Source organism: Choloepus didactylus, chromosome 8, assembly GCF_015220235.1.
Source record: "Choloepus didactylus isolate mChoDid1 chromosome 8, mChoDid1.pri, whole genome shotgun sequence".
NCBI lineage: Eukaryota > Metazoa > Chordata > Mammalia > Pilosa > Megalonychidae > Choloepus > Choloepus didactylus.
Window position 1 is genome coordinate 75851303 of NC_051314.1, and position 14789 is coordinate 75866091.

The 14789-nt window shown below is 46.9% G+C and overlaps 1 protein-coding gene across 12 annotated transcripts; it reads left to right on the forward strand.

Annotated features, from left to right (window-relative positions):
- Window positions 1-744: 744 nt before the first annotated feature.
- Window positions 745-14368, forward strand: PAN2 (poly(A) specific ribonuclease subunit PAN2). 12 transcript variants are annotated; one of them, XM_037846619.1, is made up of 26 exons: window positions 751-880; window positions 1511-1906; window positions 4271-4440; window positions 4560-4680; window positions 4842-4919; window positions 5299-5566; window positions 5950-6292; window positions 6498-6594; window positions 7455-7574; window positions 7793-7912; window positions 8183-8311; window positions 8445-8644; window positions 8754-8902; window positions 9017-9123; window positions 9307-9405; window positions 9534-9607; window positions 9712-9859; window positions 10118-10261; window positions 10394-10453; window positions 10683-10773; window positions 11387-11544; window positions 11644-11787; window positions 12516-12695; window positions 12819-12912; window positions 13195-13413; window positions 13720-14368. In XM_037846619.1, the coding sequence occupies exons 2-26, from the start codon at window positions 1625-1627 to the stop codon at window positions 13752-13754; spliced, it is 3630 nt and encodes a 1209-aa protein (XP_037702547.1). In that variant the 5' UTR covers window positions 751-880; window positions 1511-1624; the 3' UTR covers window positions 13755-14368. The 12 variants fall into 12 exon arrangements, with proteins under 12 accessions (XP_037702558.1, XP_037702547.1, XP_037702554.1 ...); XM_037846626.1 differs by having other exon boundaries at window positions 14039-14368; XM_037846624.1 differs by having other exon boundaries at window positions 13195-13392.
- The last annotated feature ends 421 nt before the right edge of the window (window positions 14369-14789 follow it).

A 14789-nucleotide genomic window follows, 5' to 3' on the forward strand; every position in this document is an offset into this window, starting at 1 on the left:
CAGTTCAAGCTCACAGCTAGGCCCTAAGAATTCCTCAGAATAGTTCATAAATCCATTTAAGTTTTGGGAAGGCAAATGACTCAATTTGTCATGCTCATCTCCCGCTAAGGCATAATGTCCAGCTCCAGAACCTAGGGAAATTTGCCAGCTGGGGGCTCCTGTTCCCTGGGAATGTTTCTGGAGCCTCTCGGGGAGGGAAGTCAGGGACAGGAGTTTCAGAAGGATGCCTTCAGAAGAATCGTAGAAGATGCAGCCACTTGAGCCCTGTTTAGTCTGGCTCCCACTTCCTCTTTTCTCTCCCATCTCTGGAAATGATAGGAAATGCCAGTGAGTTTCGGGGCAACAGGGTCAGAGGTGGCTGGTGGCTCACAAGAGCTTCGCGTGGAGAGGGGAGTGGAGTAGACCGTGCTGGGAATGCCCTGCAGTCGATTCCCAGCGCTCTGCCTTAGGGTCGCCTTATTCTAGTTTCTAGAGTTATAGGGAGCCTAAAAGTTCAGTTTCCAAGTGTGGAGCTCTCCTATTTTGCTCAAAGAAAAGCTTAAAGGAGAATGGGTTACTTTTCACGACACCAATCAGATCGCGGGTCTGGTTCCGTTTGTCCCTATCGGCAACCCGTAACCCGTGTTTTTGCTCTGCGTCACACGTCCTCGCCCTGTCAGTCCCTGGCTTCCTCTGATTGGCTTAAACGCTCCCCAAACCCTTCCTGATTGGAAGTTGCGACAGAGAGTCCGCCGTCTTTCCCGTCGTCAAGTTAGGTTGAGCCTAAGGCGCGGGAGAAAATTGGGGAAACTGGAATTTCCCGCAGAGCTGACGGCACTTGCTCTCCCCCTACTCGTTTTAATTCCACGCGCTCCAAAATATCCGTCATGGAGAAATCTTGGTAATGACCCATTCCCCGTAAACATCCCAGGAACACATCTGACCCCTGCTCTAATCCTATCCTTCCCTTCCTCTCCCCTTGTCCGGGGAAAAATTCTGGGTAACTGATTCCTTTGGTTCTTCAAGAGGATTCTGGGTAACTGGTCATTTTCATTACCTCTCCCTACCCCAGTTGTGGATAACTGGGCATTCTTGTTTTCCCCCAGAGAATCCTGGGTAACTGTATTGCAGAGGCTTCTGGGAAACTGACTTCTTTTGCTCTCCTCACGGCCCAATCTGTCCCTACTCCCAATTCTCCTACCTCCCATCCCGGCAGTTCCTGCTCCCTTCACTTGATGGTTCAGAGCTGAACCAGGCAAGTGAGCAGGCCTGAAGGGAGATGAACGGGAAATTAAGGCTTGGGTTGGATAGCGGGATGGTGGAGGGTACACAGGGCCAGGAGGAGCAGGGGAACAGACAACAACTTCCACCTCCACCCCACTGCTCACCCAATTCCTGTCTGCTTCATCCCCTGCCTGACAACCTCACTCCTTCTCCTTGCCTGAATTCTCTCCTGCCCACATAACCTAGAAGATGCTAAGTACAAGGAGCTGGGCCTGCCCCTGACCTAGCTACCTCTTTCCCCTTACAGGCTATGATGTCCATTCTAGGCCCACTGGTGCTGTCCTGCTGAAAGTCGGGTCAGGCATTTAAAGGGACTGTGCCAGGGGAGGGTGTAACACAGTTCTAATCTGCTGCCATCATCATGAACTTCGAGGGTCTGGACCCTGGACTGGCAGAATATGCCCCAGCCTTGCATTCTGCCCTGGACCCTGTCCTGGATGCCCACCTGAACCCAAGTCTGCTACAGAATGTGGAGCTGGACCCAGAGGGAGTGGCCTTAGAGGCGCTTCCCGTTCAGGAGTCAGTGCACATAATGGAAGGTGTCTACTCTGAATTGCACAGTGTGGTGGCTGAAGTGGGCGTGCCTGTCTCCGTCTCCCACTTTGACTTGCACGAGGAGATGCTATGGGTGGGGAGCCATGGGGTAAGAACTGTACTTCTTTATGAGGGCTGAAAGGAGATGTTGGAAGTCTTTTTTTGTCTTAGCCCAAGGACATCTGCCTTTCTCAGAACTGAGTTGAGATGATGAGACTCAGCTTGGTCTCAAAGTCAAGCCAGGAGGGAGGGGGATAGAGGGATAAAGGAGGAGTCATAAGATCCAGGGAAGAGTTGCATAGCTGTTCTTTTTCAAAGGCATCTTGCTTCTGTCACAATTTGCCCATCCTATCCTTTGATTAATTTTGATAACTGTACCTGTCAGTTAGTTCTGTAGCCATCCAAATCCAATCTCAAATGCCCCTCCTCTATTTTCTAATTGTAATTATGCTTCTAAAAATAATTATAGTATATACAATGCATGTTTATGCATGTCTTACATGGATCATTTTGTCTTTTCCAGCTGATTGTAATCTCTCTGAGAGCAGTTGTCAATGTAAATTTTTTTAAAAACCTGTGTATCAATATTGCTATATGCTGTGAGCCCAAAGGTTTTGTAAGAAATAATGTGCTGTCCTTGGTTTACTAATTTACCTTCCACAGAGCATAAATTGGGATGAATTTTTTGTGATTCATTCAGTTCAGTAGCCAGTGGCCTATTACTATGCTAGGCACAGGGAATAAAGCTGAATAAAACATAATCCTTACCCTCAGGGAGTTTAAAGGACAATAAGGGAAAAAAGGACAGATAAACAGATACTTTCATGGTGCTAAGTATCATTGTTGAAATACATACTGGGTGCTGAGAGCATAGAGAGCGGTTAGAGAGGCTTCTAGGAGGAAGTGATGCCCGAACTGCATCTTGAAAGATGAGTAGGTGTTAGGGGAAGAAGAGGAGAGAAGGCTTTCTTGGCCAGGCAAGAGGATTTAAAAAAAAAAAAAAGATTCGAAGGTATTACATGGCATGGTGAGTGTAGAATGTGGAAACCATAAGCAATTAGATTTTGCTGAGACTGGAAGCTGAAGCTGACGAGGCAGATGTTCATTTAACCAGTGTTTTTTGAGCACCTACTAGGTGCCAGATCTTGTTCTAGGGTCTAAGTTTGGAATAATCAATAAACAAAAAAGACAAGTATATATATATAATATATCAGATGTTGATTAGTACTCTTAAGTAAAGAGTAGTAAGGGAGTTGAGGTAATGAAGGCTGGGAGATATTGCTATTTTAGAAAGTTGGTTAGGTGAGTTCTCTCTGATAAAGTCACATTGGAGTGGATACCTGGATGCAAGCCAGCTGCCAATTCCAGGCATTCTAGAAGGGAGAGAGGGAGCCATGCAGATGTCTGGGGAAAGAACATTCTGGAGAACCTCATATGCTATGTTAAAAGAGCTTGGACTTGATTCTTTGGGCCACTGAAGGGTTTTTATCTAGAATAACAAAGTCCAGTTTGCAACCCAGGTGGAGTGCTGAGGTAGCAGTGTAGAGTTTGTTTTAAGGGGTACGGAGCAGGACTAGAAGCAGTGAGATCAGTTTGTGGGCCCTTGTAGTAGTTCACATAAAATATGATGAAGGTCTGTAGAGATGGTTTCGTGAGAAGAGATTGGGAAATATTTAGAAAGTAAATAGAACTTGACTACCAGATATATGGGTTAGTCGATTGGGTAGAGCATGGTACTATAGGGAATATAGTCAGAAGAACTGAAATGGGATAAAAACTTAGTTTAAGATGTAATAAGCTTTGAGTTCTTATGGGATATCTGAGGAGAGATGTTTAGCAGTTATTTGGATGCATCAGTCTGAAGCTTGAGGCAGTGGTCTGGGCTAGATTACCTAGCAAAACAAATAGAGTGGGAAGAGCCATGTTTCAAGAGTGGTCAGAAGGGAAGCACATAAGGAGAAGGTATGAGCTAAGAGTCAGGAGACAAACCAGACAGGAGAGAAACCAGAAGAGGATGATGTCATAGGAAAAAAGGGAGGAATGAGTTTCACATTCTCTCTATTCCAGCCTGTGACCCATAGTACACATTTCCTAGATGGCTGGTAGAGATAGATTTGACTGTAGAACATAAGAAATCCAGCTGGCCAGTGGAGGACTGGGCCCACAGCCCCGATCTTCTGTGCACTATTGTAACCAGATGAGCCATTAGCTATCCAAAAGGGTCATTCTGAGGATAAAATGAGGTAAAATTTGCCAGAGTACTTTGTAAAGCATCAGACAAATATAAGTTAATATTATCAATGTCTTGGTCATTAAGATTGAATGGTCCTTAGCCTTAGGCTTCAGGCGCTACAGCCACAAAAGCCAGGCAAGAATGGAAAAACAGCTGAGCCATACCCAGTCTCTGAACTGAAGCTGCGATGGCCCTGCTCCTCAACCCAGGGTGTTTCTGTTGTCTTTTTGTCCCCTACAGGGCCACGCCACTTCTTTTTTTGGTCCTGCCTTGGAGCGCTACTCTTCCTTTCAGGTCAATGGCAGTGATGACATCCGACAGATCCAGAGCCTGGAGAATGGTATCCTTTTTCTCACCAAGAACAACCTCAAGTATATGGCTCGTGGGGGCCTCATTATCTTTGATTACCTGTAAGTGGCTTCTCAGCCCTGGACTGGGAAGGAGGGTCCCGGTGCCTCATAGGATGGAATGGCTAAGGGATTGGCAGCTTGCAAGACCCTGGCCCCTTAACCTTTCCTCTGCCCCATAGGCTGGATGAGAGCGAGGATATGCACAGTCTCCTGCTGACTGACAGCAGCACTCTGCTCGTTGGTGGGCTGCAGAACCACATATTGGAGATTGACCTTAACACTGTCCAGGAGACCCAGAAGGTACAGGCTTTGGGCAGGAAAGGTCCATGCAGGGCCTGGGGTTATTTGGGGGCTGTGGGCTATATCTGGGCTGGAAACATGCCTGAAATGTGAGTGACCTTTCTCTTCCTTTGTCTGTGGGAAAAATCATTCTTCTCACACTGGTTTTTCCTTCTTTCCAGTATGCAGTTGAGACACCTGGAGTCACCATCATGAGACAAACAAATCGCTTCTTCTTCTGTGGCCACACATCTGGCAAGGTGGCCAAGTTCTGTTTCTCCTCTTATTACAGAGCTGCTTCACCAGATACCTGATTTGGCTTTGCCTTTTCCTCAACTGTGGGACTATAGTTGGATTGGAGATGAGGGATGGGAAAAATGAATTGAGTTCCTACACAGTCATGTTATATCAGGAGATTATCTTGCAACCTGATGTTTTCTATCATAACTAGATGCCTTAGAGGCAAAAGGGTGAACAAAAATTCTCTTTGGGCTCCCTACCAGCACTTGACTTTTCTTTTTGCCTTTTCAGTGCTTTAATTGAGTCTGAGTTCCCTCGGTAGAGGTTTCACAGGGTTAGGTAGGTTGCAGGTACTCTTTCCAACAACTGAGTTGGCAGATAATGGAATTATCTCTTCAGGTTTCCCTGCGAGACCTCCGTACTTTTAAGGTGGAGCATGAGTTCAATGCCTTCTCAGGGAGTCTGTCGGATTTTGATGTGCACGGCAACCTGCTGGCCGCCTGTGGCTTCTCCAGCCGCCTCACCGGCCTGGCGTGTGACCGTTTCCTCAAGGTGTATGATCTGCGCATGATGCGTGCGATCACACCACTTCAAGTACATGTGGATCCTGCCTTCTTGCGTTTCATCCCTACTTACACTTCTCGTCTTGCCATCATCTCCCAGTCAGGTAGGAAGGGGATGTAGGATGGGGTAGGAGGGATTGATGACCAGAGGGGAACTAGGTGCCACCAGAAGGAGGACTCTCCTAGGCACCTCTTTGTTGGGGGAAAAAAGTAAACTTTTAGCAGTTTGGTTAGAGATTAGAGTTTTTCCTTTTTCCTTGGGATAAAGATGGAGTAGGCAGAGCAACTCTAGAATTGCCTTTTGCTGGGTAGCAAACTTCCTTGTCCCTGTGGCTTATGGGAAGGCATTCTCCCTGTCACTTGATATGGATTTAGTGATAGAGGGTATCCTTCCTTGATACTTACCAGGGGAGGATGGTTAAGAAGGGCATAAAGGGACTGCTCCCTTCCACCTTCCCCAACTCAGTGGGCTCTTCCTCCCTCCTAGGGCAGTGCCAGTTCTGTGAGCCCACAGGCCTGGCCAACCCAGCAGACATCTTTCATGTGAATCCTGTGGGGCCTCTGCTAATGACGTTCGATGTGTCAGCCAGCAAGCAGGCCCTGGCGTTTGGGGATTCTGAGGGTTGTGTGCACCTCTGGACTGATTCCCCTGAGCCTTCCTTCAACCCCTACTCCCGTGAGACTGAATTTGCTTTGCCCTGTCTCGTGGACTCATTGCCTCCTCTGGACTGGAGCCAGGACCTGCTGCCTCTTTCCCTCATCCCTGTCCCACTCACCACTGACACACTTCTCTCTGACTGGCCTGCAGCCAACTCGGCTCCGGCTCCCAGGTTGTACCTCACATCTGGGCCAAAAAGAGGGATGGGGGAAGGGCTGAGACACCAGGATTCTCTGCTAGCCTTATTATTATTATGCTTCTTTCCTAATGTTGCCTCAGTATTTTTCTTTTTTTCTGGACCCTTAGGGATTGGGGATTGGGGATTGGATGGATAGATACCATGAGACTTCAGGCCCTAGAGCAGTACTGTATTACAGGCGAGCACCACCTGTGGATGCAGAGATTCTACGCACCATGAAGAAGGTGGGCTTTATTGGCTATGCACCCAACCCCCGCACCAGGCTGCGCAATCAGGTATGTCCAGTGGGGAGAGGGTCAGTCCTCACTCCAGCCATCTGGAGTGTCTCCTGTCTTTTTCCTTTACTGCTACTCCTTTTGTTTTCAGTCAGTAAAGGCTTTTGAGGGCCTACTGAATTGAAGATACTATGCTAGGTGCTAGGGGGAGATTCAGAAACATAAAAGGTAGCATCTTTGCTCTTAAAAAGTCTACTGTTTGGTTGATGAAGATAAGACATATCCATATCAGAAATTATGGATTTACGTTCTGTTGTTAAATGCTAAAGGAATGTTATGGGTATTCAGTGCCAGAGCTGTTTGGAGGGAGAATGTGGTCTTCAGGGAAGGCATAATGAAAGGGGTAGGTATTGAGCTGGAAGGGTGGGATATGGGCAAGTGGATAGTAACAGGCTAGACTATTCATGGTGAGAAAACAGTGTTGGTAAAGGTCTCGAGGCATAAATGGTAAGGATGCATCTAAGGGGGCCTGTGAGTTTACTAGCCTGGCTAGAGCAGCTGTTGGTATTGGGAAGTTGTGAGAGATTAAAGTTAGAAAGGGCCAGACTGTGAAGCCTTGAATACTAGTGTGTAGTGGAAGAAGTGAGGCACTGAAAGCAGCATTCTGGGAATATTAGTTTGGTAGTGATATGCTGGGCAGTGAGTGTGGAGAGCCCAACGTGGAAGCCGTTACAGTTGCCCAGCTGAGATGAAGTAGGACAACAGCAGTGGGAATAAAAAGGAAGCAAGGGATGCTGAAAATCCTATAAAGATAGAAGGTTCAAGACTTAGTGCCTATTTCAGTGTTGAAATCAAGGTGGGGGAAGCCAAAGATGATGATTAAGACATGCAACAAATTTATCTTCTTTTAAAAACCCTAGATTCCTTACCGATTCAAAGAATCAGACAGTGAATTTGACAGCTTCAGCCAGGTCACTGAGTCACCAATAGGACGGGAAGAGGAGCCACATCGCTACATGGTCTCTAAGAAATACCGCAAGGTACTGGGGGACACCAAGGCAGGGGCACTGTGGGATGTAGGGAAAGATACCCTGGGAAGAAAGTCAGATGGGAAAGGACTGAAGGGTCCAGTTAGTCCAGGGACCTCTACCTACTACACTGAACCCAGGAGGAAAGTTCTGGAGAAGATTATAGCTACTGGGAATACTTGGGGACTCTGAGGATGTTCTCACTCCTGCTCAGACTGTTTCTATCTCAGGTAACCATCAAATACTCCAAGCTAGGTCTGGAAGACTTTGACTTCAAGCACTACAATAAGACCCTGTTTGCTGGCTTAGAGCCCCACATCCCCAATGCCTACTGTAACTGCATGATCCAGGTAAGGGGTGGATGTTCCTAAACTTGTATGTGCCTACTGCCTTTCTTCCCTGTGGCCCCTACTATTTTTCCAGGCAAGTCTCCTCAACCAAGCACACTTTACCAAGGCCTCCTCTACCATTCTTTCTCCCATCACAACCTTCAGGTCTTCTCTGTGAGCTCCACTTCAGTAGCTTCCTGCTTTGTATTCTCCACCAGCTCTCTTAACCTCTCCCTCTCTCCTCCTCCTCTTCCTGGTTTCCTGTACCAGCTCTCCTGCTCTTCTCTCCAGGTGCTCTATTTCCTGGAGCCTGTTCGCTGTTTAGTCCAGAACCACCTTTGCCAGAAGGAGTTCTGCCTGGCATGTGAGTTGGGCTTCCTCTTCCATATGTTGGACCTCTCTCGTGGTGACCCTTGCCAGGTCAGTGCCTAGAGACCTGGGATATTTAAAATGGAAAGGGAAGAAAATAGGACAGTAGGCAGGGACATCATTGTGTAAATGGCCACAAAAGGCAAAATTACTCCTTCCCACCAACTCACTTCCTGGATTTCAGGGCAATAATTTTCTTCGGGCATTCCGCACCATTCCTGAGGCCTCAGCCCTTGGTCTGATCCTGGCTGACTCAGATGAGGCTTCAGGCAAGGGCAATCTGGCCAGGCTCATTCAGAGATGGAATCGCTTCATTCTCACTCAGCTGCATCAGGATATGCAGGAGTTGGAAGTACCCCAGGCTTACCGGGGTGCTGGAGGCAGGTATGGAATTGGGACAGGAGTAGTTAAAGCCACCGTGACAGGCCCCTGTGTGATTTACAGGGTCTTCTAATCCCCCTCATTGAACATACGTTGCCCTCTCCTCTCTTAGCAGCTTTTGCTCATCGGGGGACTCTGTCATTGGGCAGCTGTTCAGCTGTGAGATGGAGAACTGCAGCCTCTGCCGCTGTGGCAGTGAGACTGTGCGAGCCTCGTCCACCCTGCTCTTCACGCTCTCCTACCCTGAGGGTAGCAACAGTGGTACACCCTGTAGCTGGGTTGGGAAGGCTCCTCTAAATGTCTTGGAGGGTGTGTTGGGGGACTAACTGTGGGCAAGAGGGGAGAAGCTTAAGTGAAACATCCGTTTTCCCTCAGATAAAACCGGGAAGAACTATGATTTTGCCCAGGTGCTGAAACGAAGCATCTGCCTGGAGCAGAATACACAGGCATGGTGTGACAACTGTGAGAAGTACCAGCCCACGGTGAGTGGGCTATCACACTGGACTAGAGCCCTGACATGTTGGGGACTCAGCTGTGGGCTCATCCAGAATCTATGGAGATGTAGGAGGATCCCTAGTTTGAGGATGCAGACCCAGGTTTTACTGTTCCTGTACTGGTTTCTTTCCCTGCAGGCTCCCACCATTCTTGTTTGTTTTTCCCCTCAGATTCAGACACGTAACATTCGCCATCTGCCAGATATCCTTGTCATCAATTGTGAGGTGAACAGCTCGAAAGAGGCTGATTTCTGGAGGATGCAGGCTGAGGTAAGAGCTAGAACCGGAAACATGGCTTTTAGGAGTACTTTTTAGTACTATATATTATTTATGTTTATACGATTATGATTATATCATTATGTTCCTGAGGAATTGGATGTTTTTCCTTTTGTGTTCAGTTTGCTTTCAAGATGGCCATAAAGAAGCTTGGTGGGGAAATCTCCAAGAACAAGGAATATGCTTTGGCCGATTGGTAGGTACTGCCTTGGAAGTTGTCAAAGGATTGAACTACCCAGTGGCTCTCCCTCACTGGCTGTAACTCCTCAGAACAAATTTCCAATTCTCCTATCCTGATAGGAAGGAACTCAGGAGTCCAGAGGGGTTGCTGATGTGTCCCTCCATTGAGGAGTTGAAGAATGTCTGGCTTCCTTTCTCCATTCGCATGACGATGACCAAGAATAAAGGGCTGGATGTTTGCAATTGGATTGATGGGGATGAGGTGCAGGTTGTTGAAAAACTGGGAAGAGGAGGGGAAATGAGGGAGAGAAGGTGAAGCAGGACAGTGGGAAGGTGGGAAGAACAGGGTGTAGTATCTACCAATTTTGGAACTCAGTTCAATGTTTGGAGTCATAGGTGGGCTAGGATGGAGATAACCCACCCTGGTCCCCCATCCCCTATGCCCCCAACTCCCTGTCCTCTATCCCTATCCCCCTCCTTCCCCATCCTTAAACTTAGCTTAGCAGCCTGGGTGCCCCCCTCACAGTGGGGCGCAGCCAGGGCAGAGGAAGAGCATGGTGTCTATGTGTATGACCTGATGGCTACTGTGGTACACATCCTGGACTCACGCACAGGGGGTAGCCTGGTGGCTCACATCAAAGTTGGAGAGACCTACCATCAGCGCAAGGAGGTGAGTGGAGTGGAACAGGATGGGGACCCTCCTGGTGATGGCTATAGTCACGTCCCAGGTCTGTCCCTATTTGCCTCTGAGTCAGAGTTGTCCAGCCATCACTTTGGGATGTCTTTCTTTGTATCTCCACAGGGTGTTACTCACCAGCAGTGGTATCTCTTCAATGACTTCCTTATTGAACCTATTGATAAGGTTAGTTGCAACACGTTGTTTTTCCCTTTTCATCTCCCCTTTTCCAAGCATCCTCATCCTCAGGGCCCTAGGGAATATGGGAAGATTCAGGAGGGTTGGATGGGTCCTCAGGAATAAAGCAGTGGCAGAGCTGAAAAACAGCACCCCAAGTCCTATCCTCTGTCTGATTTGGGGAAAGGGAAAAAGGCGTTAAAAAACATAGGCCATAAGTGCTTTTTCTCTTCTACAGCATGAAGCTGTGCAGTTTGACATGAATTGGAAAGTGCCTGCTATCCTTTATTATGTCAAAAGGAATCTCAATTCTAAATACAACCTTAACAGTAAGTGGTGCAGAGCAGACCCAGGGTGTGGGCAATGAAAATTGGTCTTCAGGAAGAGATCTGGGAAATAGCTTTTAGGGTTAGGATTGGTAATCAGTGTTAATATCTCCAGGGATACTAAAAAGATTGCTGTTTATCAGTCTTTAACCTTAGAAGCTGGAGATCCTGAGGGCAGAATGGGGAACAGGCAAAGGGGGGATAAAATGGGGATGGAACAACTCATTGAAATCTGATCAAAATGGCTAAGGCTATGGCTTTGACTCTAACCATTCCAAACTATCTTATCCCAAAGTGAAGCTCTCTTCTTCCTTTGGAGATGAGCTCCTTCATCAGGGCCTTTATTGGTGCCTTCAAACCATTAAAATTTCTCTATAGCCTTATTTTTCTGGATTTTATAAGTTAAGTTCCACAATGAAAATCTTTCCTGCCTCCTTTCTCATTTTTTTCTTAGCATATTTCAAATTTCATTTGATTTGTTTACCTGCTCTGTTCATCGGATACCATGCTTTGATTATTGAGGGATCACAGTGTAGACCCAGGGTCTCTGGTCAGCTTCCCTCCCCTGGTTACTTCCCTGTCCCAAGCCATCTGTCCTTTGCCTTCTCCTTTCCAGTCAAGAACCCTATCGAGGCAGGCGTCCTGCTGGCTGAAGCGTCACTGGCTCGGAAGCAGCAGAAAACACATACTACCTTTATTCCACTGATGCTGAATGAGATGCCACAGGTTGGGGACCTGGTGGGCCTGGATGCTGAGTTTGTCACCCTTAATGAGGTAACCAAGAGCAAAAGGATAGGGCATTGGAGTGGAACCCTGAGAATATTGTGAGTCGTAGGCATTTCTCTGATTTCCTTATTAAGTCTTCTCACATAGGAGGAAGCAGAGTTGCGCAGTGATGGCACCAAGTCTACCATTAAACCAAGCCAGATGTCAGTAGCAAGGATTACCTGTGTCCGGGGCCAGGGACCCAATGAGGGTATCCCCTTCATTGATGACTACATCTCTACCCAGGAGCAGGTATTGAGATATGGGGTAACAAGTGAGGCAGACTCTGTGCTTAGGTACAGTGGTCTAGAAACCAAGGGAAGAGTGGTAGGGGGACACTCTGCACCTCACTTCCTGGGTGACTGTTCTGGTTTGCTAATGCTGCCTGTTATGTAAAATACCAGAAATGGATTGGCTTTTATAAAGGGGGTTTATTTGGTTACAAAGTTACAGTCTTAAGGCTATAAAAGTGTTCAAGCTATGGTGACGTCAACAAGTATACCTTCACCGAAGAAAGGCCGGTGGCGTCCGGAAAACCTCTGTTAACTGGGAAGGCACGTGGCTGGCATCTGCTGATCCCAGGTTGTGTTCCAAAATGGCGTTCTCCAATATGTTGCTCTTGGGGCGTTGTGTCCTCTCTTAGCTGCAGCTCCTCTTCAAAATGTCACTCTCAGTTGCTCTCCAAAATGTCACTCACAGCTGCTCTGAGTTCCTTTTGCCTGTCAGCTCCTTTATATGACTCCAGTGATTTAATTCAGACCTACCCTGAATGGTTGGGGGTAACACCTCCATGGAAATTATCCAATCAAAGGTCTTGCCAACAGTTGATTGAATCACATCTCCATGGAAACAATCAATAGGTTCCAACCTAATCAACACTAATACATCTGCCCCCACAAGATTGCATTAAAGAATATGGCTTTTTCTGGGGGACAAAATATATAAAAACCAGCACAGTGACTTATTTTCTCTTTCCTTAGGTGGTGGATTATTTGACTCAATACTCAGGGATAAAGCCAGGAGACCTCGATGCCAAGATCTCCTCAAAGCATCTCACAACTCTCAAGTCTACCTACTTAAAGCTTCGTTTTCTGATAGACAATGGAGTCAAGTTTGTGGGCCATGGTCTGCAGAAGGACTTCCGAGTCATCAACCTCATGGTTCGGGCAGCCTCTTTTAAGAATCTTCTTTGAGGGTGGACTCCTCAGGGTGAACGGTGTGCTTTTGGAAAATAAGAAATTATGTATCCCCTACCTCAGACCCCCACTCTTTTTCCCTGCCAGGTACCCAAGGACCAGGTCCTTGACACTGTTTACCTTTTCCACATGCCCCGAAAACGAATGATTTCTCTGCGATTCCTTGCTTGGTACTTTCTGGGTGAGTTGCTCTGCATTGTTGTAGGCCCCTGTGATGCTCATTGAGGGCAGGAAAAGTGTTGGAGGGCCAAGGGGGAGTAGGGAAGACCTGAGTTAGTGGTGAGAGTTACTAATGGATTTAGTTAGCTTCAGTATCCCTTCTGTGCACTGGGGATAGTGTTGGCTCTTTTCCTTAAGGGCAGTCAGGTTTTTTAGTTTCCTGGGAGTCAAGAGTGGGGTTGGGTGGACAGGTTCCTACCTTCCTTTGTTATGTCCTGAACTATTTCACCTCTACTTTCCCCAGACCTGAAGATTCAAGGGGAGACTCATGACAGTATTGAGGATGCCCGCACAGCCCTTCAGCTCTACCGAAAGTATCTGGAGCTAAGCAAGAATGGCACTGAGCCTGAGTCCTTCCACAAGGTGCTCAAGGGTCTTTACGAGAAGGGTCGAAAGATGGACTGGAAGGTGCCCAAGCCTGAGGGCCAGACAAGTCCCAAGAGTAAGCCCTGGAGTGGGACAGGTGAAACTGGGCTGGGTGGGTTTTGATTGCATGTGTGGGGTTTAGTAATAATAATGATGATGTTAACAATACCACCCTGCCTTATATTTATAAAGCACTTTAACATTTTAAAGCACTTAATTCTCTCAACATTCAGTGGAATCGATTTTATTATTGAAACTCTCCAAAGTCCTACAGCTCCTCTTACCTAATTCTAAACTGTTGCAGCAGGATGATGTCCTCTTTTCTTTTTGCATTTTTCAAGCATCCCAGGTGTTTTTCTCCACTCACCTTAAGAGTCATGCTCTTGGTTTTGTCTCTTGACAGATGCAGCTGTCTTCTCCTCAGTACTGGCGCTCTAACACACCCTCTCCCAATGAATTACTCCCTCTCCCTTGTGGCCCCAGAACTGGGAGACGGTTTCCCAAGTTGTTTATACCTTGTCCACTTCCAGAATTGGACCTGCTCAGGTCTACAGATGGTGCTATTAATAGAACAGTAATGCTGCAGAATTGTTGCAAAGGGTCTAGGGGCCAGATTTCTTTCTTCATCCTTTGCAAAATAGTGGGACAGAAACAGAAATGAACTGATTCAAATGGAAAGTAATTAGTATTCTTAGTAAATATCTTGGGTATTTACTATCCAGGCTAAGAAGTTCCTGGAACCAGTCTCAGTTCTCAGCTGGCTGGGGGCTAAAGTCCTGGACAGTGACAGAGACTTAGCTCAAGTCTTTGCTTGAGGACTGCTGGAAGAGCCAGTATGCAGAGCCTTGGTGGCTCAAGCAAACCAGTGTTGCCAACACCGCCATTGCCAAAAGAGCCTTGGGGACCTGAACAGAACTTGGCTGCTGGTTTCACTCCTGCTGACAGCTAGAACCATCTGTCTTCCATCCACTCTCCTGACCTACGTTTTACTTTTTTTAAAATTTTGTTTTAAACTGCATGTTTTATAAAATAAAAAAAAAAATATTATTGTCTATCATCTGTTCCATTAGAGAACTGCTATTGTGTGGCTCTCTACCTTCATCCTTCCTCTCTTTTCTTTGTTTTAGCATCTATTACAATGGGAGAAAATAAGGTGGTGTTCAAATTGTCACCTAGAAATGAAGGTAAAACTCTGAAGTCCAAAATTATGGCTGTTGGAGGAGTATAATTATGTCTTTTCAGTACAATATTAGGTTTTTGCTGTACCCTACCTGGTACCCTAAGGTTGGATTCTTTTAAGATGGATAGTATAGTTTCCCAGATAATTGTGTAAAGGGAGAGGCTGTCAAACATCTTAAGACCCGTAGCTACTGACAAAGGAGCTGTCTGGTGCTGCAGTGCTTCCTGGGAGATGTAGTTTCCCGAGTACTGAAACCTGGGCTTCTCAGCGCACCTTTCTTTTTGAAGGTCCTA